At 31.8% G+C, this 21,493-nt stretch overlaps 1 protein-coding gene across 4 annotated transcripts in view; it reads left to right on the top strand.

Annotated features, from left to right (window-relative positions):
* LOC143252483 (uncharacterized) overlaps nt 1–21,493 on the top strand; it is a 63,606-nt gene that overhangs the window by 35,463 nt on the left and 6,650 nt on the right. For all 4 annotated transcript variants that reach the window (XM_076504677.1, XM_076504676.1, XM_076504678.1 and 1 more), the window contains exons 10-24: nt 447–535; nt 806–908; nt 1,023–1,387; nt 2,590–2,697; nt 4,807–4,924; nt 6,683–6,849; nt 7,997–8,200; nt 8,413–8,511; nt 9,666–12,741; nt 13,865–14,019; nt 15,082–15,282; nt 17,259–17,360; nt 17,639–17,789; nt 18,935–19,185; nt 20,535–20,644. In XM_076504677.1, the coding sequence (XP_076360792.1) occupies nt 447–535; nt 806–908; nt 1,023–1,387; nt 2,590–2,697; nt 4,807–4,924; nt 6,683–6,849; nt 7,997–8,200; nt 8,413–8,511; nt 9,666–12,741; nt 13,865–14,019; nt 15,082–15,282; nt 17,259–17,360; nt 17,639–17,789; nt 18,935–19,185; nt 20,535–20,644 (5,299 nt within the window). The remainder of the gene's footprint in view (nt 1–446; nt 536–805; nt 909–1,022; nt 1,388–2,589; nt 2,698–4,806; nt 4,925–6,682; nt 6,850–7,996; nt 8,201–8,412; nt 8,512–9,665; nt 12,742–13,864; nt 14,020–15,081; nt 15,283–17,258; nt 17,361–17,638; nt 17,790–18,934; nt 19,186–20,534; nt 20,645–21,493) is intronic.

Below are 21,493 nucleotides of genomic sequence, written 5' to 3'. Positions count from 1 at the left end.
ACTACACATCATGTTTATCAATAATTCCATGATTGTTTAGTATAGTAAAAGAATTATCTTCTACTACATATCATGCTTATCAGTAACTATCCTTTTTTACTTTAGTTCCTGAATCTACATATCTTATTAATCATTAATCTTATGACTCTCTCTTTTTGTATACAGTATGTTTGTCAGTGTATCTATGAGTCCTTAGTTTAGTGTAAGTTTTTTCTGTGTTTCTATAGTCTTTTGTTTTATGTTGAGAAGTATTTGTTAATTAGAACATATTTTTCAGTGTTTTAGGAATGGTATTAGACCATACATTTCATGTATTTTTTTAGTTATCAATCAATAGTTTTCAGAGTTTGTTTTTACAGTTTTTGGTTATTTGTGTCACATAATTTATCTGTTTTATTTTAATGTCTGGTATATACTCATTGTATTATTGCTTTAAAATGTTTTAGATCCTGTGGTTGGTAATTCTGGCCAAAAGCGTCGTTTTTTGACAAGTAACAATGTCAAGAAGGTAACACCAGAAGTTCAAGGTGAAGATGTGAGTATTGATTTTTAGTGATAATTTCTGTAAACTAATCCTTGTTTTTCTTAAGACCAGTAAAAGTTGTGATGAGCTTAAGCCTCATGAACAATTCAACAATTTTGAAAGAAATTGAAAAGTTCAAGAGATGGAAATAAAACTTTTTTAACAGACTGCAATATAAAGCTTTTGGTATATATCAGTGAATCACGTATCTCTTATTATTTTTTAGATATAAACTTTTCTTTCATGGAAAGCAGGAAAAATTGTTTGTTTTTACTTATGTAGGTTCTGGAAGAAGAAGAAGAAAGTAAGGATCATCTTCCCTCACTGTTTGAAAAGAGAACTCTCTTTGGGACAAGACCACAAGTACCAATACCTCAACTCCAACGTAAGCTATACTATATTGTTGTTTTTTCAGTGAATCATTCAGTAGTTTTTATACTTTTGTAGATGCTTCTTCTAGCAGTCACGAAACAAGTAAATCAATGATTTTTCTCTGCAGGTCTTGACGTTACTTCTGCCAACATTAGGAAGTGGGTTCAAGATGAAGACTTAGATAAATTAGAAGGAGCTGTAATAGAAGGCTATGGAGAAAAACTAATTCATGTTGAGACCTCTAGTGAAGGAGTACAGACCTATATAAATGAAACAGTTCCAAAGATTATAGAAAGAATTGAGGCCATCCATGCAGCAGTAGCAGAGGGAAACATTTCAGAGCTGCAGAGCCATCTAGATAAACAGAACTTTGCACTTGCCAAGGACCACATGGGTATGACACCTCTCCATCGAGCTGTTATCCTTGGTCACATGGATGTTGTCAAATACATTTTGGAAAAGTTTCCTGAAACTGTAAATGCAAAGGATAAAGTAAGCATTTAAATGAATTGTGATGGTAATATATATATATCATTGCCATCACACCAAAGGTGTGGTTGGGAAACTAAATAAATTGATTGTGAAGTGCATGTTAATAATGTGACAAATGTGCCATTTCTAATTGAAAGGCACATAGACAGTTTTGACAAAAGTTGGAGATACACATAACCATGTGAAATGTAAGTCATTATAAAGATGGACATGCATGGTTTTTGACATGACAGTGACAATATCTCTCAACTTTCATCACAGTTTCTTTTTAAGTACTTATGAACAGAGTGAAGGTGATATAAATGATGCATAAAGTGTTTTAACATGTTGGCTTCCACTTGACCCACAGGTGAGTGGCGATGGTCTTCCAGTAAGACCCACATAACTCATGTGTGAGTCACGCTTTATGTTATTTTTAAAGGACCACTGGGACTCAACAGCTACATATACAATCTTCCTGAAAAAATAATTCTAAAATGATTAGTGGAATCCTGGAAAGTATTGACAAAATAGGCTTGGAAGCCAAGTGTTAAAGCATTTGCAATCTTTTAAAATAACTAATTTGTGTGTTAAAATTCACCAATTTCCTTTGTAACTTGTTTATAATTTTGTAATGTAATTAACATACAAGGCTTCAATATTATCATACATTTACATTATGTTTTACTGATGTAAATAATGAGATACATTTAATGCATGTGTGAAATATAAAAATATTATATAATTTAAGGTAATGTTTTATCAATGTTTTCTTAAAATGTAAATGTATCTTAATAATGGTTGGCTCTAAATGAAAGATTCTTTACTATAATGAAGTGTAAATCAGGTTATTAATTATCTACAGCAAATTATAATACATGCTGTAATAGATACTTTGTGATACATAAATATGACATAAGATCTATAAGTAGATAAACCACAGATAAGAAACATCATAATTCCAATGCTTTCTCAAAGTGCTTTTCTTTCTTAGTAGTAAATTTTATTGATTTTTAGTATTAATGTCTTTGTTTGCTTGGTTTTCTTTAACCACAAAGGGATGTAAAGAGTTGTGTGTGCCTTTCATGGATATTGAAACCTGATTTGTAAACCTACAGATTTACTATTGAGCCATTGATGGAGGGCTTGTTAGAGAGAAACTGTAATTGGTTTTATTATTGTCAATTATATATAAATACTGATAATGTTTATGTGGTTTGTAGGATGGCAGGACAGCCTTGCACTATGCTGCAGCTGTACCTAGAAAAGATGGAAAGACGATGTTTAAAATGTTACTTCAAGCAGGGGCTGACATTAGGATTAGAGATCAGGTAAGTATTAACCATTGTTTCTATCCTGCTGAACTACAATGTGTGAAATGCATGTGCAAATGGATTCAGTATATTATATTAGAGAAATTATTGCATGTTCCAGTAAGTAAAGCTGTCATTACTTGTGTGGGGACACAAACGTTTTTCTGGGATTAAAGATTATATAATTTACTTTAGTCAAATATTTCAAATTCTGCATATGATTTCATGGATGAGAATTTAATACAACTTGTCTTTTGGCTTTATTTGTTTTCCAGTTTCTTTTCATGTCATATAATGTGGATTCTAGCTGTTTAGAAATTTTTGCTATCGCTAATGAAACTACACTTAACAACAAACATGTTTAACTTCTTTCCTTTGTTTTTTATTAGCTGTTATACAAAACTCTGGAGTGTGTATTAGGTTCTTTTGTTTAAGTTGGTGAAGGTTTCTTTCTGTACATGCAGTTAGTGTTTATTATTCCAAGAGTTATAAATAATATATGTTTATAATTTTAATGTGATTACCACTCCATATTTTTACATCTACATTATTAACCCTTAAATAGCAGTCATTATCAATTGATATGCTGCTGCCTACAATATTTTTGCTTTTAAGGGGTTAATATACTGTTAATCTGGGACATTAGTGTGGACTTTAACCTTTATATTGAAGTATTCTTTTTCTAGCATGTCAGTAATATCTTTTTGATCTAAACTTTATCAAACAGCTTTGATTTATTTACTCTTCAACCAAATGTCAGTTATTGAGTTCTGTTGAATATTAGTTCCATGATGGACCAAACATTTCATCTTCTTTTTAAATGGTTTATTTTTTATGGCATCTAACTGTTCTAAACTCTTTTCTCAAAACGTTTTTGACTTAAGGAGTAAACTCTTGGATAGAGGGCACTCATTAATATGATTTCCTTCAGTCCTCAGCTTCTTCACTAACTACTGTTAGGTGCTGTTCAACTAATCCTTGTTTTTATCACTTAATGTTTTTAGATTTGTTTCATTTCCTTCTTTGTGTTTTCTGTCTCATGCTGTATGGAGTCAGCATCATTGTGCGGATCTCTGGATTCTTTCAAAACAATGGAGATACTCATAAATTTAGTTTTTTTGTTCTTCAAGATCTAAATGAATAGCTCTTCTTAACTATCTGGTACTTGTGCTTGTAGGAAATTAACTCTTTATAATCTTGAAAGAAGGAATGACCTGTCCTCTTTTTAATCTAATGTTTAGATTCTACTGCAGTTGATGATATGAGACTCGAATGTTTGGTACATTCATATCAGGAATGAAAATTTAAAGTTGACTGTGTTCTTAAGTATTGTACTTTGATGCCCATTAAGGAACATTTTCTGTTTGGATACTTGAATCTTTTCTCCTACATAAAAGTAATTCTGTTTGTTCTATATTTGTGTTTAACTCTAGTAGCTTATGGTTGTGGTTATTTACTTTCAACATAAGTAGTTCTATTATCTCTCTTTGATTTGGCTTACCAGATCCATTCTCATGGAACTGGTTATTTCTCCAAGGGAAGTTGGTGCAGAATCTTAAGTCACTATTTCACTCGGGTCAGTGGATTTATTATTCTTAGTGCCTACCTGTTGATAGGGTTCTTCCTGGGTGAGATTCTTGCACCTGTTTCATTGTTCCATCTGTTCTAAGACCACTTTTCTGTGGGTGTACCAGTTTGGACATTGGCTGTCTACACTTTCCTATTCTGTCTCTTTTCTTTTCTTTATAGTGTCATTTAGGTTTCTAAGCTCATTAAAGGGTTTTTTAAAATATTGCTCATAGGAAATCATGTAAAAACAGGAGAGTTGACTTTACATAGTAGAGCTACATGGAATATCAGATTTTAGGATTTAAAATCATGTAAGCTCTACTCAGGAGAGTTTCCAGAAATATAACAATCTTATCTTTAAGTTTTGAAAACACATAATATGACATCTTTTGTTCATGTAGAAGTAGTCTAAATTGAGTAATTATTCCTGAAAATGTTTATACTTTGTCGTGTTTTTCTGAAAATTTTCACAACTTTAAATGTTCATTAGATTTTACTTAACAGTGTGAGGAAGTGTTGAAACTGAGGCAATATTTAAATATCTTACATTGTATACAGCATGGTAGAACACCAGAGTACTACAGAACTCACCACCTTTCCAACAACTTTGAGCATTCCAAAGCTGGTGGAACAGTGAATCAAGTAGAAAAAATCATCAAAGATGGAAGAAAAGGTCGTAAGTATTCTTTTCTTACCAAGATTATATGAATTTGTAATATCATCTTAGTCTAATGTACAAGTTATTTATTTCCTGTAATATAAATATTAGTTATTATCTGTTCTGTTGGTTTCATGTCCATTTTCCCTGCTCATATTGTGTTCAAGATATTAATTTCTTTCTTCGTTTTCTATTTATCTGTTCTGGTGATACATGTAGTTTATTTTCTGCTCATGTTGTTTACAAGATATTAATGACATGTTTCTGTGTTTTCTATTTATCTGTTCTGGTGACATATGTAGTTTACTTCCTGCTCATATTGTTTACAAGATATTAATGGCATGTTTCTGTGTTTTCTATTTATTTGTTCTGGTGGTTGCATGTCAGTTACACCCAACTAACATTGTTTACATGATATTAATGGCATGTTTTTGTGTTTTCCAATTATCTTTTCTGGTGACTGAAAATCTGTTATATGTTATTCATACTATATTAATAGCATGTTTCTATGTGTTTATGTCAGTAATTTCCTCTAACTATTTGTATGGGCATAAACTGTATGAATATTATATGCTAGTAATATTCTATTTTCCTTTCTTGTTCCCATGATAATGTCATCCTCTTTGTCTTACATACATGCATAAATTTTATTGCTATATTTTATTAATGTTAATAGTTGCATATTTTTCAATGTATATGTTATTAAAGTAATATTCTTTAATGTATATATCTATTATATTTAAGTGTATAGTTCATAGAGTATACATGTACACTTTATAAAGGTAGAGTTTGCATAGTATACATGTTATTAATCTAACATTATAATAGTAGAGAATTTTTATTGTCAAAGTGTCACACAAATAATGCATGAAGCTGTAATGAAATATCTTAAGATATTTCAAATTGTGTGTAACCTTAATGTTATTTTCACCATTAGTATCTGTAAGTGTTAATTTAACCTAAATTAACTTATTTTCTGATCATCCCCCAGTGGTTCAGTGATAAGTCCTAAAGGCTTATAGTGCTAATAAATAAATTGTTTTTTATGCTCACTGTTGGCATGACACAGATAGCCCATTGTGTAGCTTTTCATTTAATAACAAACAAAACAGATTTTTTGTGATAGTCAGTTTTGTATATGAGGTGGACAGGTATAACATAATCAATGAAAATGATGTATGATTACAACTATTAAATTAATACAAGAAATAGATATAATTAGCAACTGTAGTTATCATGATTAATAAAAATATAAAACTTAGCTCTAAGTGCTAGATTTGATGTTGAAGAAATAACTTTTTTTCTATATGAAATTATAACAAGACAAGAGATAACTAACTATTTAATTTATTTTCACTTTGGTGAAAGTTGTTCCCATATGAAGAAATAATTGGGTAATATTTTAGAGGATATTGCACCTTAAGTTTGAAATGTGAAGTATTACTGACAGTCATATTTGATAATTGTAAAGTTACTGGTATTTCATTGCTCTTACTAATTTTTGTGTTCTTACAATTCTCAAAAAAACAAAAACAAACCGTTTTTGCAAATGTTTGAACAGAATATTGGTAAATATTTGTCTTTTTACTTTATCACGTCACAAAAAGTTATATTTTAAACTATTTTTAAGTACCATACTCAAATAATGTTTCTGTTAACAAATGAAATGTATGTAAAAATACGACCTTTGTTGAAAGACTGCTTTTGTAGTGAAGGTTGTCTTCATATGAAGTTTACCCTGACAGTTTAGTAAGTTGAATAATTTATCACATGCAGAAGTCATTCCAAAGATGGTCATTGAAAAGACTAACAAGGCTCTGCTGAATGGTGATGTAGCTGAGCTACATGAAATAGCAGGAGATGGTTATGGCCACTACTTGCTTGGTAAAACATCTTGGCATGAGAATGTACGGCAATACTTGAAAGAGTTGCCAGGACTATTGGTAAGCCTAGAACTTTTATTATTACACATTATTATGCATCTTTAGAGTTGCATGTTATGTCTTTAGATATTTTCTGTTATAATACTTGTTTTAGAACAAGTATGTAATGATTATCTGTATCAAGAAGAGTGTTACATGTAACAGTTAGCCTTATGGAGAACTTACGGGTTGACATTTTTACTGTAATAAAATAGCTGTTACACCTAAGGAGAGCTTTGGGTTTATCTTACAGTTGTCATACAGTTATACACAAACTTGGGGATAGAATCCTAGTAAATAATTAACCTACTATGTGACCCATGCAAGCTGAGAAACCTTATTAAAGTACTAGATCAAATAGAATTAAAAATAAGAATCAGTGAATACAATGCCTTCTTAATATAAGCAACAATGAGTTGTAATGGTTAGATACATCTGGTGCCTTTTGTATAGAAGCAGCAATGAGTTCTAGTGCTTAGATAAATCTGGTGTCTTTTTAATAGAAGCAGTAATGAGTTGTTGTGGTTAGATGAATCTGGTGCCTTTAAAAGGAAGCAGCAATGAGTTGTAGTGGTTAGATAAATCTGATGCCCTTTTATATAGAAGCAGCAATGGGTTTTAGTGGTTAGATAAATTCAGCGCCTTTTAATAGAAACAGCAATGAGTTGTAGAGGTAGATAAATCAGGTGCCTTTGGAATAAAAGTAGCAATGACTTGTAGTGGTTTGATAAACCCTAGTGCTTTTTGAATAGAAGCAACAATGAGTTGTAGTGCTTAGATAAATGTGGTGCCTTTTATGTAGAAGTAGCAATGAGTTATAATGGTTAGATAAATCTGGTGTATTTTGAATAGAAGCAGAAATGATCTTTAGTGATTAGATAAACTCAGTGCACTTAATAAAGATATCTTAAGAATCAATGCCAAATAAAAAAAAGAGTATGAGGTAAATATTCTCTATGAATTTATTATTTCTTTTTATAATTAATATTAATAATAAATAACTTCTTCAGTATGCAGTTTTCACTTTGTTCAACATAATTTTGAAAGAATTAGAAGCCCTGAATATTACATTATGACAACATTTCAAACAATATTCAGAAAATCACATTCTTGTTTGAAATAAGGACTCAAAATTATGTGCTTAATATGTGTCTTAATTGTTTATTAGGAGTCAAATGCTTCTGTTCAACAAGCCCTGAGGGCAGGAGATGTAGAAATTGTTAAAGAGCACGTGACAAAGAATGAACAGTTGCTGAATTTCAGGGATGAGAATGGTGAAATGGTTGTTCATCAAGCTATTACTCATAATCAGTTTCCCATTCTACAATTTCTTGTCGACCAATTTCCACAAACTGTAAAGCATAGAGACCGTGTAAGTAAATGGTAAATGTATCATATTTCAACACTTTCGGAGTTCATATTTGGTTATTAATGGATCATAATATAACTGACACTTACTTATCAGGCTAAGGTAAACTTTATAACTATGTTGTTTTTTTATTAACAGTATTATATTATGAAATGATGTTTTCTTTTTCTAACCAGTTAAATAAGAATAAATTTGAAATTTTTTTGCATTTTTAGGGAGGACGTACAGGCCTTCACATTGCTGCCATACAGAAGAATGAAGCAGCGTATGAATTACTTCTGTCCAAAGGTGGAGACCCTAAAGTACTTGATCAGGTAATACTGTATTTTTGACTGCATTGTGAGAAAATAAAATATTTGTATGAGCTTATTACAGCAGAAAATTCCTTTGTATGCTTAGTAGGTTTTAGTGTATAAATTATGTGGCATTTTTTACATTTTTACATCAGTGTTACTAAATATCTTCAAGTTAAGAGTAACATGAAATATCATCATATGAAGAAGGATAGCCTGTGTTAAAATTGTGCAGGTTATCAGGTGTTCCTCTTTATGACTGTATTAACCTGTATATTTAAAAATATACTTAATAACTAATTCACTAAAGGCTTTCTTTTCAAATAATATGTAACAGCTTTGCAGTAACATTTTTGTTTAATTTTTAATACAATTTCCTCATTGCTGGTTAGCTGGAATACAAAAGTCAAAGTTTAGAAATTTATTTATATTAGGCAGTTGTGAAATTTTAACTAAATAACTGACTAAGTATTAAACAGAGAATTTTTTGTTTGTGTTTGATATGTGTAACTGATTTTTAAGCAATACTTCAAACATTGTAGCTCTAATGGCTTGGACTGATTAAATTCTAGCATTGAGCAAATATTCTTATAGCCAGTAAACTACAAGAGATTAAATATACAGCTGAAATTATATTCTATGCTTCTCTTTCTAGAAACCAACTTTAAGAATTAAATTCTTTAAAATATTTCCATGTAAAAGTGGTGTTTGTTTATTCATGCTACAGGAAAATGGTTCTGATCAAAATTGAGCTGTCTAGATCAGAAGATCAGAACTAAAACACAAGTTATAACTTAATGAAGCCAGTCATAAGATCAGTGAAATAATTTGTAATAAACCAGTGTGTAAAAAAAAACAATCTTTAATGGTATGAATGCAGTGATTCTTCAGATGTCTTTGAACTTTTATGATATGATGAATTTGATGATAAATTTCTGTTGAAAGTTCTTGTTGTCAGACCATTAATTACAGCAGAAGCTATCTGTAGTGTTACATCTAAGCTTACTTTACCCTAATCACTAGCAGTTTAATGTGACAATAAGTTACAGGTAGTTTGAACTCTGTGTTTTTAGTTGTTACAGACAACTTATTTTGAAAACCTGACTATTTCCAATATTTAATAATACATTCTAATACTTTACATTAAAGGAAGGTATCTATCATATTCTTTACAGAAAGGAAGAACAGCTGAGTACTATTTGAAATCAGGACAAAAGTCTGACCAGACAATGAACAGAAGTTTTAAGGTAGTTTCACAAGGACAGCAGGAATTAAGTAATACCATCAGGGCAGAAGCTGAAGGACAGGAAGAATCTAATGATGTTCCTGAGGCAGCAGCTGAAGGACAGGAAGAATTAAATGATGTTCCTGAACCAGGAGCTGAAGGAGAGGAAGAATCTAATGATGTTTCTGTGGTAGCATCTGAAGAACAGGAAGAGTCTAATGATGTTCCTGAAGCAGAAACTGAAGGACAGGAAGAGTCTAATGATGTTCCTGATGCAGGAGCTGAAGGACAGGAGGAGTCTAATGATGCTCCTGAGGTATCAGCTGAAGGACAGGACGAGTCTAATGATGTTCCTGATGCAGGAGCTGAAGGAGTGGAAGAGTCTAATGATGTTCCTGAGGCAGCAGCTGAAGGAGAGGAAGAGTCTAATGATGTTCCTGAAGCAGAAACTGAAGGACAGGAAGAGTCTAATGATGTTCCTGATGCAGGAGCTGAAGGACAGGAGGAGTCTAATGATGCTCCTGAGGTATCAGCTGAAGGACAGGACGAGTCTAATGATGTTCCTGATGCAGGAGCTGAAGGAGTGGAAGAGTCTAATGATGTTCCTGAGGCAGCAGCTGAAGGAGAGGAAGAGTCTAATGATGTTCCTGAAGCAGAAACTGAAGGACAGGAAGAGTCTAATGATGTTCCTGATGCAGGAGCTGAAGGACAGGAGGAGTCTAATGATGCTCCTGAGGTATCAGCTGAAGGACAGGACGAGTCTAGTGATGTTCCTGATGCAGGAGCTGAAGGAGTGGAAGAGTCTAATGATGTTCCTGAGGCAGCAGCTGAAGAAGAGGAAGAGTCTAATGATGTTCCTGAACCAGGAGCTGAAGGAGAGGAAGAACCTAATGATCTTTCTGAGGTAGCAGCTGAAGGACAGAAAGAGTCTAATAATGTTCCTGATGCAGGAGCTGAAGGACAGGAAGAGTCTAATGATGTTCCTGATGCAGGAGCTGAAGGACAGGAGGAGTCTAATGATACTCCTGAGGTATCAGCTGAAGGACAGGAAGAGTCTAATGATGCTCCTGAGGTATCAGCTGAAGGACAGGATGAGTCTAATGATGTTCCTGATGCAGGAGCTGAAGGAGTGGAAGAGTCTAATGATGTTCCTGAGGCAGCAGCTGAAGGAGAGGAAGAATCTAATGATGTTCCTGAACCAGGAGCTGAAGGAGAGGAAGAACCTAATGATCTTTCTGAGGTAGCAGCTGAAGGACAGAAAGAGTCTAATAATGTTCCTGATGCAGGAGCAGAAGGAGTGGAAGAGTCTAATGATGCTCCTGATGCAGGAGCTGAAGGAGTGGAAGAGTCTAATGATGCTCCTGAGACAGCAGCTGAAGGAGAGGAAGAATCTAATGATGTTCCTGAACCAGGAGCTGAAGGAGAGGAAGATACTAATGATGTTTCTGAGGTAGCAGCTGAAGGAGAGGAAGTGTCTAATGATGTTCCTGAAGCAGGAGCTGAAGGAGTGGAAAAGTCTAATGATGTTTCTGAGGTAGCAGTTGAAGGACAGGAAGAATCTAATGATGTTCGTGAAGCAGAAACAGAAGGACAGGAAGAGTCTAATAATGTTCCTGATGCAGGATCTGAAGGAGTGGAAGTGGAAGAGTTTAATGATGCTCCTGAGGCAGCAGCTGAAGGAGAGGAAGAATCTAATGATGTTCCTGAAGCAGAAACTGAAGGACAGGAAGAGTCTAATGATGTTCCTTATGCAGGAGCTGAAGGACAGGAGGAGTCTAATGATGCTCCTGAGGTATCAGCTGAAGGACAGGAAGAGTCTAATAATGTTCCTGATGCAGAAGCTGAAGGAGTGGAAGAGTCTAATGATGCTTCTGAAGCAGCAGCTGAAGGAGAGGAAGAATCTAATGACGTTTCTGAGGTAGCAGCTGAAGGACAGGAAGAATCTAATGATGTTCCTGGAGCAGAAACTGAAGGACAGGAAGAGTCTAATAATGTTCCTGATGCAGGATTTGAAGGAGTGGAAGTGGAAGAGTTTAATGATGCTCCTGAGGCAGCAGCTGAAGGAGAGGAAGAATCTAATGATGTTCCTGAACCAGGAGCTGAAGGCGAGGAAGAATCTAATGATGTTCCTGAAGCAGAAACTGAAGGACAGGAAGAGTCTAATGATGTTCCTGAAGCAGAAACTGAAGGACAGGAAAAGTCTAATGATGTTCCTTATGCAGGAGCTGAAGGACAGGAGGAGTCTAATGATGCTCCTGAGGTATCAGCTGAAGGACAGGAAGAGTCTAATGATGTTCCTGAAGCAGAAACTGAAGGACAGGAAAAGTCTAATGATGTTCCTTATGCAGGAGCTGAAGGACAGGAGGAGTCTAATGATGCTCCTGAGGTATCAGCTGAAGGACAGGAAGAGTCTAATGATGTTCCTGATGCAGGAGCTGAAGGTGTGGAAGAGTCTAATGATGCTCCTGATGCAGGAGCTGAAGGAGTGGAAGAGTCTAATGATGTTCCTGAAGCAGAAACTGAAGGACAGGAAGAGTCTAATGATGTTCCTGATGCAGGAGCTGAAGGACAAGAGGAGTCTAATGATGCTCCTGAGGTATCAGCTGAAGGACAGGAAGAGTCTAATAATGTTCCTGAACCAGAAGCTGAAGGAGTGGAAGAGTCTAATGATGCTCCTGAGCCAGGAGTTGAAAGAGAGGAAGAGTCTTATGGTGCTCCTGAGCCAGGAGCTGAAGGACAGGAAGAGTCTAATGGTGCTCCTGAATCAGGAGCTGAAGGACAGGAAGAATCTAATGATGCTCCTGAGCCAGGAGTTGAAAGAGAGGAAGAGTCTAATGGTGCTCCTGAGCCAGGAGCTGAAGGACAGGAAGAGTCTAATGATGTTCCTGGGGCAGAAACTGAAGGACAGGAAGAATCTAATGATTTTCCTAAGGCAGCATCTGAAGAACATGGAGAACCAAGTCATGAAGGAACTTCTGAAGAACCAAATGAAGCACATAGATCAACTGACAGCAGTAAACAAAATGGTAAGTTCTATTCTTATGCTGCAGGTTAAAGCAAGATGTTAATGTGTATAATACAATGGCTTTGAATATCATTGGTCACAAAACAAAGTGTTATTACTAGTCCTTAAACCTTAATGCTCATACACACATTTCAGCCCTTGATAAAACATATCGTTGTTTTAGTTTTGACCAAACTTGTGATAATTTTGGTACCAGTGATTTCACTCAATCAAATCTAAAATATCATAAGAAAGTTTCCAAACTATTTGTACTAGATTTGTCTCAAATGGGTTTAAAATCAACAGTAAACTTGAACCAGACCATCATTACTATCACAACTAGTTTTACCATTGTTTTTATAGCTAACAATCAAATCTTTGTTTTAATATACCAAAACTGTTTTATTAGTGATTTTTCATGTGCTACACAGCTAATATTGAAATATTTCAATTGTCATAAATGTGGGAAATATTCTGATGTTGGATTATCAAACATGATAAAACCCAGAAGGCTTGTATAATGACCATTTATGTTCACAACAAATGGAGTTATGGTATCCCTGCCATGGTCTAAATCTTTCTAGTTAAACAATAAAGTCTTCATATGATTGTTACATTAAATACTTAATGTCTCCTGGAAGGTCAGCAATAGCTTTAGAGAATTACAATATTAGAATCATGGGTTTAATTACACACAAGTAGCCTACTGTGTAGCTTTATGCAAAAAATCTACAAAACAACTGGTTGGTATTGCACTGTATTTAAAAGGTATCTTCTACATATCAACTGTAAGTAAAAACACTGCTAAACTTCCACTGCCAAACAAGTATTGAGTCTTCTCTGAGATTAAAGTTAAAAAAAGAAGTTATTAAAGCTTTTCATGACACAAAACAACCCTGTAACGTGTAAATTATTTATATGTATATTTATTAGGAACACTTCAAACATATGAACTAAAAAAATTAAAATAAAACCTAATTCATTTCTGTAAAAACTCGTAAGTAACTTAATTATTGAATTTTTTATTTTTAATTGTCTTTTTTGTAATAGTTTTATTTTTTTGTAAAATATTTTGCATGCCTTTGTAAAGATGTGTCAGAAAGAGTTAAACCTAATTAGTGTCCAAATTAAACTGATTTTTACAGAGTATCTGAAGACCTTGATAGACAATTGGATTGAGGAAGCAGATCTAATGAGACTAGAACATGTCATCATTGCAGGGCAGGGTGACAAGCTCATTGGTCGAAGTTCTGACAATAAGCAAGTTCAAGAATTCTTAGATTTGGTTCCAGCTTACATGGTAATGGTTTGAGAAATTAGACTAAAGTTTAAGTGCACATTACTAGCAAACAGTACGAAATATCTGTCAAATTTTAAAATAAAAAGTAGACAATAATATTTATTGAAAATAAAATTGTCAGTAAATAAAAATACTCTTTTTAAATTTAAACTACATTTCAAGCTTTTTATAACCATAATATGTCTGACATTTTTGTAGCAAAATAATTTTTATAATTTAGTTCATAAATTGTTTCTCCTCATTGGTTTTTATGTGATTTATTTTGTCATTTTCATTAAGATGAGATTCAATATTAATTTGCTTTTCTTATTGAACTTCAGATAAAAGCTGTAAAAGTATCTACATGTACTAATTATTTATGTGGGATTACAGTAATTAATTTTTCTTTTAAAAATGAAGAAATGTTTTAAGTTTTTTGTTATTGTTTATTAAACATCAGTTGGGAAAGAAAATGGTGTCACACTGAAAACCCAGTTTTACTGTGTTTCTTTTCTTTTGCTTTATTGAGGTTTTTTATTTGTGTTTGTTTGTTTCTAGTGTACTGCTGGAAATAATATAATTATTTTTATTTTTTATTTTGTTGGAAACTTTTACAAAACACTTTAGTGTTGTATTTTGTTAAGAGCAATTCATGTAAGAACATTTTTAGACACATCAAATTTAATTCAGTAAATGCTAAAGTAATATATTGAATAAATGTTTATAAAATATGTTTACTAATCTTATTGTGTTCAAGTCACGACTCTGAGATCTTTTCTTACATATATTAAACTAGAATTTTTTCTGTGATGTATATGCTGTAATACTTAAAGATGTGTTTTAATAATGATTGTAAATGCAGAGACATATATGCTCTTTCTGTATACAAACATAGCTAGTTTCTCTCATCTTAACTGTATAAAAAAATTAAACTGGCAGCATGAAATAAAACTAATGGTACATGGTGCATCATATACAAAAATATTTTAGTGAACTATATATATATAAATACTTTAATTTGATTCATCTGCTCTACCTTTTCTTCATGCACACTCTACATTGAAGTATAACTCTTTTTTGCAGGCCAGGATTCGGGGAGTTCATGAGGCAGTAGTACGAGGAAGTTTAACAGAAGTGAAACAAGTCATAACTCGAAAGAGATTTGCCCTTAGTCGTGATCATCTGGGAGCTAGCCCGTTGCATCTAGCAGTGCTTCATGGTCACTCAGATGTGATGGCTTACATCATTTCTCAGTTTCCAGAAACAATGGATGGGCCAGATAATGTATGTTTGCTCATGACATTAGAGAATTTTTGCCTGGTTTCATATTAAGAAAACCCCCACCACATTAGCACCTTGCACTGAACATTTGATTAATGATTAAAAAAGTTTAATACTTTGGAAGCTCTCAGAAAGTAAGTCTTTCTTTTTCAGGGGTGAAGAAATTTCACTCTCAACAGTGCTCAATTTGTTGAGGTCTTTTTTTTTTTAACCTACATTTTATAAAACCTATGAAACAATATTGGAGTATGCAAATACAACTGTTGGAAATAGGAAATATACAACAGTGAAGAACTGTGAAGCATCCTATTTTATAAGACTGCCATAATTGAATCACGTCTTCTAACAAATTAAATAATAGGATGAACAGTTGCCACTTTTTTTTAATTTAAAAATGGATGATGTATTGCTTATAAGTTGTACATACTAACAAAGAGAGCTAACTGAAAACGTCATGCTTCTTTAAGTAAAAATTAAAAACCTTTGTGATTGTTACCCTGTTATTTAATTTTAATATCTTTGTTGTCTATGTGGTTTTAACTGTGTGTTTCATGATTTCAAACTGTCAAGAAAACTTGTCAATTATAACATAAAATAACTTTTTAAAAATGAATCATTGGAATATTTATGGCTTTTATGTTAGTAAAAAGTAAGATTACAAAACCTTAATAGTAGGATAAAGTTAAAATGAAACAAAAAAATTGTACATCCTCCATAAAATACTGCTTCATAGGAGAAGAAGTAAACTATTTCACTGCCCCAAGAAAATGTGGGACTTGTTTGTTAGGTAGTATGTGTATTTGATAATAGTAGCAAAACAGTAAATTATGTTGTAAGAATCTAATTAATGTACATTTTATCTTAAGGCAATGAAGTAAGTGTAATCAGTGGCTCTCTTTGACCTTTAATTATGAAATTGAGCTTCCCCCCATGCACCTTAAAAATGTATTTTATTAAAGATTACACATATCTACTGATTGAATCTTCCAATCTTTAAGGGTGTTTAAGGTTCCCATGTGTGATCCAGTGGTTGCTCTAGTTTCTAACCATCATTTAAGGTCATAGTTAAACATAATTCATGTCTTCTTTATCCAGTGGATTAGTTTAGGTTGCTCTAAAATAGAACTAAAAATGGTTCACTTTTATTCTTAGGTGAAACTGTAATAAAAATTTCAGATTGATATCTCACAATTGTTTGTGTGGACATGCACTAAAGCTTAGACCATATTTGACACTTAATTGTAGGTAGTGAAGATCTAACAGTATATCAAATTTGAATACAATCTATGAAGTTAAGTATATGTTTCTATCAAATAAAGTTTCCACTTTTGGTTCAAAGAAAAACTAAGAAGAAATTCAACCAAGATTGGAGATTTTATATCACTTGTATTTCATAATGGATTACCTTGAAATTTGGTATGTGAGGTAAGGGTCCAGTAAAGCACATCTATGGAAACTGTGTGGTAGTTTGTAATACTACAGCCTGAACTACAGAAAATTTAAAATAACTAAACTATCACTTCTGTTAATAATGCACGGTGTGTCCTGCAGGTTGTTTTGGCTGCAGGACACACTACTGTGTGCCTTAATAAAAGTGTTCTTTATTGGCCCATGGGTTAGCCTAGGTTGCCTACCACTGTCATAAGGTATCATTTTATTACATGTTACAGCTTTTACAATAAGGAAGAATGTCTTTGAGTAAATATGCCTGATGTATTGATTGCTGGTGTGATCCAAATGTTGTTTGTGCTTTAAAAATATTTCTCTTTGTTATAAAAGCTGTAACTTTTAATAAAATAATATTTAGAATCAGTAAACTTACAATAATAATACTTTTAATGATAAAAGTACAATTTATTGGATTATAGATTAGTTTAGGTAACTGCTAAATATCATTGAAAGTATTGCTTATAGATTATTCTCTGTTGCCCACCATTATCCATCTCTTATGTACTGTAGTGATATATATTGGTTTCTAGGAAGGAAGAACACCTCTACACTATGCTGCAGTTGTGCCAGATGGGGGCAAGTACTTTAGCATTTTAATACATGCTGGTGCAGATAATGGTGTTAAAGACAAGGTAAAGTCAGTTAATTTGAACTGATACAGTAAATGCATTTAAAATTGTGGTCTTTTGACTAATAATAAATTTAAAGAAAGAAATTAATGTAATCAAAGTTTTAATTCTGACTGATATGTAGATGTGAGAAAAAACAAACAAACAGTTACACGTGTAACATTTTAATTACATTTTCTAAAATTCAAATTATTATCACAATAACAATTTTCTGATATTTATTTTAGAGTAGGATAATTAAAATCTTTTATTAAAAAATAATTTACACAAAACTATTTCAGTATGGCCGTATACCTCAAGATTACCTGGACCAACCAGATTTACTGACCATTAGAGACCTCTTAGAAGGCTACAAAATTACAGAAAATCTTCATAGAAAACCATCCATTGTTGAAGTCTGGCATCGACCTCCAACACAAGAAATTGAACAAAGTATATATACCATGTACTTGGATAATTTTTGTTTCATGATTTCACAGTAAACTCATTTTTTAGTATAAGTTGACACTTGTGAACAGATTCCTTTTATCAGTAATGTTATTAAATGTTAGTTCTAATTAATTGTTTACTTGGGGCACAGTAATCTCTATTTTACTAGATCTAAGTCACTGTATAATTATTCTTACAAAGATCTAATTCAGCATGTAGTTATTCTTACAAAGATCTGTATTTTACTAGATCTAAGCCATTAGGTAGTTATTCTTACAAAGATCTAAGTCAATGTGTAGTTATTCTTACAAGGATCTGTACTTTGCTAGATCTAAGCCATTGCATAGTTATTCTTACAAAGATTTAAGGGACTGTGTAGTTATTCTTACGAAGATCTAAGTCACTGTGTGGTTATTCTTACAAAGATCTAAGTCAGTGTGTAGTTATCCCTGCAAATATCTGTATTTTATTAGATTTAAGTCATTGTGTAGTTATTCCTACAAATATCTGTATTTTATTAGATTTAAGTCACTATGTAGTTATTTCTACAAGGATCTGTATTTTATTAGGTCTAAGTTATTGTTTAGTAATTCTTACAAAGATCTGTATTTTACTAGATCTAAGTTATTATTTAGTTATTCTTACAGAGATCTAATTCAGCGTGCTGTTATTCTTTAAAGATCTGTATTTTACTAGATCCAGGTTATTGTTTAGTTATTCTTACAGAGATCTAATTCAGTGTGTAGTTATTCTTATAAAGATCTGTATTTTACTAGATCTAAGTCAGTGTGTAGTTGTTCTTATAAAGATCTGTATTTTACTAGATCTAAGTTATTGTTTAGTTATTCTTACAGAGATCTAAGTCACTGTGTAGTTATTCTTACAAAGATCTGTATTTTACTAGATCCAAGTTATTGTGTAGTTATTCTTACAGAGATCTAAATCAGTGTGTAGTTATTCTTATAAAGATCTGTATTTTACTAGATCTAAGTTATTGTTTAGTTATTCCTACAAAAATCTGTACTTTACTAAATCCTAGTGATGGGTTATAATTATGTTGTAAATTTGTTTGAAATAACTTATATTAATGCTAGTTAATAAAATTGTGTACATACATTAACTGTAATTTTGATATTTTTTTACCTCAGATTTAACTCCAGTTTATTCTGATGAGGAAGAATCCCCTCTTCAAGCAGAACAGACTACTGCAGAAGCTCTTATTTTCCCACTTCTCACAACAGCCAGTGAAGAAGACAACCAGTATCTGTTAGATACAGTTGCAGATGTTTTAGTGGCAGGAATAAGAGAGGTCAGCCTATTAAAACCACGTGATCCTATTGCTTACCTAGCCACTTGGTTGTATAGTTATGCTTCCCATCGAGCTTCAAGAGACAAAGGGGTGAGTAGTAGGGTAAATAATAAGAAAGTGTGTAGGATATTTTGTGTAATTTATAATAGTGTGGAAGGATGTGGGGTTAATACGTATTTTGTGTCATTTATAATAGTGTGGAAGGATACAGAGTTAATATGTATTTTTTGTTCATTTTTAGTAAGGTTAACCTACCTACTAACATGCTTTAATCAAGTAAATCCAGTAAGCTTGTATGTATTTGTATTTTAGCATAATATGAATGAAATATTTTGTACAGTTGATGTCAGAAAATGTAACAAATCCAGTGTATTAAAAGAAGGATTGAACTGTTTATGTACTGAGAATTCCTTTGGTTTGGACCAGGCCATTCCATGTATTTTCTTTTAGTGTTATAGTTGGTTTTAATTATTTTATAATCTATCTTATATTTTTTTAACATAATAATACAAATTTATAATGTTTTTAGATACAGATATATATCTTTAATTTGTACATAATCTATCTTATATTTTTTTAACATAATAATACAAATTTATAATGTTTTTAGATACAGATATATATCTTTAATTTGTACATAATCTATCTTATATTTTTTTAACATAATAATACAAATTTATAATGTTTTTTAGATACAGATATATATCTTTAATTTGTACATAATCTATCTTATATTTTTTTAACATAATAATACAAATTTATAATGTTTTTAGATACAGATATATATCTTTAATTTGTACATAATCTATCTTATATTTTTTAACATAATAATACAAATTTATAATGTTTTTAGATACAGATATATATCTTTAATTTGTACATAATCTATCTTATATTTTTTAACATAATAATACAAATTTATAATGTTTTTAGATACAGATATATATCTTTAATTTGTACATAATCTATCTTATATTTTTTAACATAATAATACAAATTTATAATGTTTTTAGATACAGATATATATCTTTAATTTGTACATAATCTATCTTATATTTTTTTAACATAATAATACAAATTTATAATGTTTTTAGATACAGATATATATCTTATATTTTTTTAACATAATAATACAAATTTATAATGTTTTTAGATACAGATATATATCTTTAATTTGTACATAATCTATCTTATATTTTTTTAACATAATAATACAAATTTATAATGTTTTTAGATACAGATATATATCTTATATTTTTTTAACATAATAATACAAATTTATAATGTTTTTAGATACAGATATATATCTTTAATTTGTACAAAACTGTATATACATTGTTTGGTTTTTGAAAAAAAAAACATCTTGATAACTTTACTTCTGGATATTCAAGTGACATGACGCTTGATTTAGTCTACTAAATCCACACTTCTATGTATAGAATCAGTCAGATAATATGACACCAGAATTTGAAAAAGTACTTAATCAGCAGACTCGAAATCTCCAAAGTAGAATGAAGAAGTTGACTGCAACAGCAAATCTGGGTCAAAGGTTTGTTATTGTTAATTTACATTTCTTTATATAATTTTATAAACCTTGGTATCTTATTTTTACTGATAGTTCTTTTTGGATGACTGGAGACACTTAGTAAATACCAACTAGAATAGTTAAAAAACTTGCACACCAGTAAAAATTCTAAATTTGCATTTAAATTAAAGCTTTTCCTTACTAGTGGTTCAACTTTAGTAAGTGAAATCATGAATATAGAGTGGTTACAAGGTGGGTCAAATTGATTGATCTTGTTACTAGAGTTTGTAGAAATCAAGACATGTTTTGAATCAAGTTGGTTTTCCCTATACATAAGGCCTAAATTCTTGTTTACACTACAGTGAAGCCTATCTTGACATGACCATGGTATTATGACAAACAAACTTCATCCCAACAGTCAGGAATGTACAAGTTCTAACTGCAGTAATATTAAAATCGAGTATGTATTTTACAGTTGAAAATTAAACTCCAGTATTGAGAGTCATGTATATAGCTGTGTCATCCCTATATTCTTGTTTGCATTCTTTTTGGCACTATCATCCCTACATTACTTTACATTTACAAATTATTTTGTATTACTTGTTTTCTGGCATTTTTTCCCCCTGTGGTCTCTGAATATGTGCAATAAATTTAATATTATATATTTGGATTTTTTGTTTTCTTCCCATGCTTCACACGTAATATAGAGTTGGCTGCTTAAAGACACTGACTGTATAATGTATAAAACATTGAGTGTTATACCTGTCACAGTCATATAATGCTAATCTATTATTGGTTGATTATTCCTGTTTCATTCTGTTCTTAAGCTTTTCAAAGGAACACTGGAGTTTTATAAAAGAAGGGAAACTGCAA

The sequence above is a fragment of the Tachypleus tridentatus genome, chromosome 6, assembly GCF_004210375.1.
Source record: "Tachypleus tridentatus isolate NWPU-2018 chromosome 6, ASM421037v1, whole genome shotgun sequence".
NCBI classification, from domain to species: domain Eukaryota; kingdom Metazoa; phylum Arthropoda; class Merostomata; order Xiphosura; family Limulidae; genus Tachypleus; species Tachypleus tridentatus.
The sequence above is the reverse complement of the archived record's forward strand: the minus strand, read 5'-3'. Positions and strand labels throughout refer to the sequence as shown.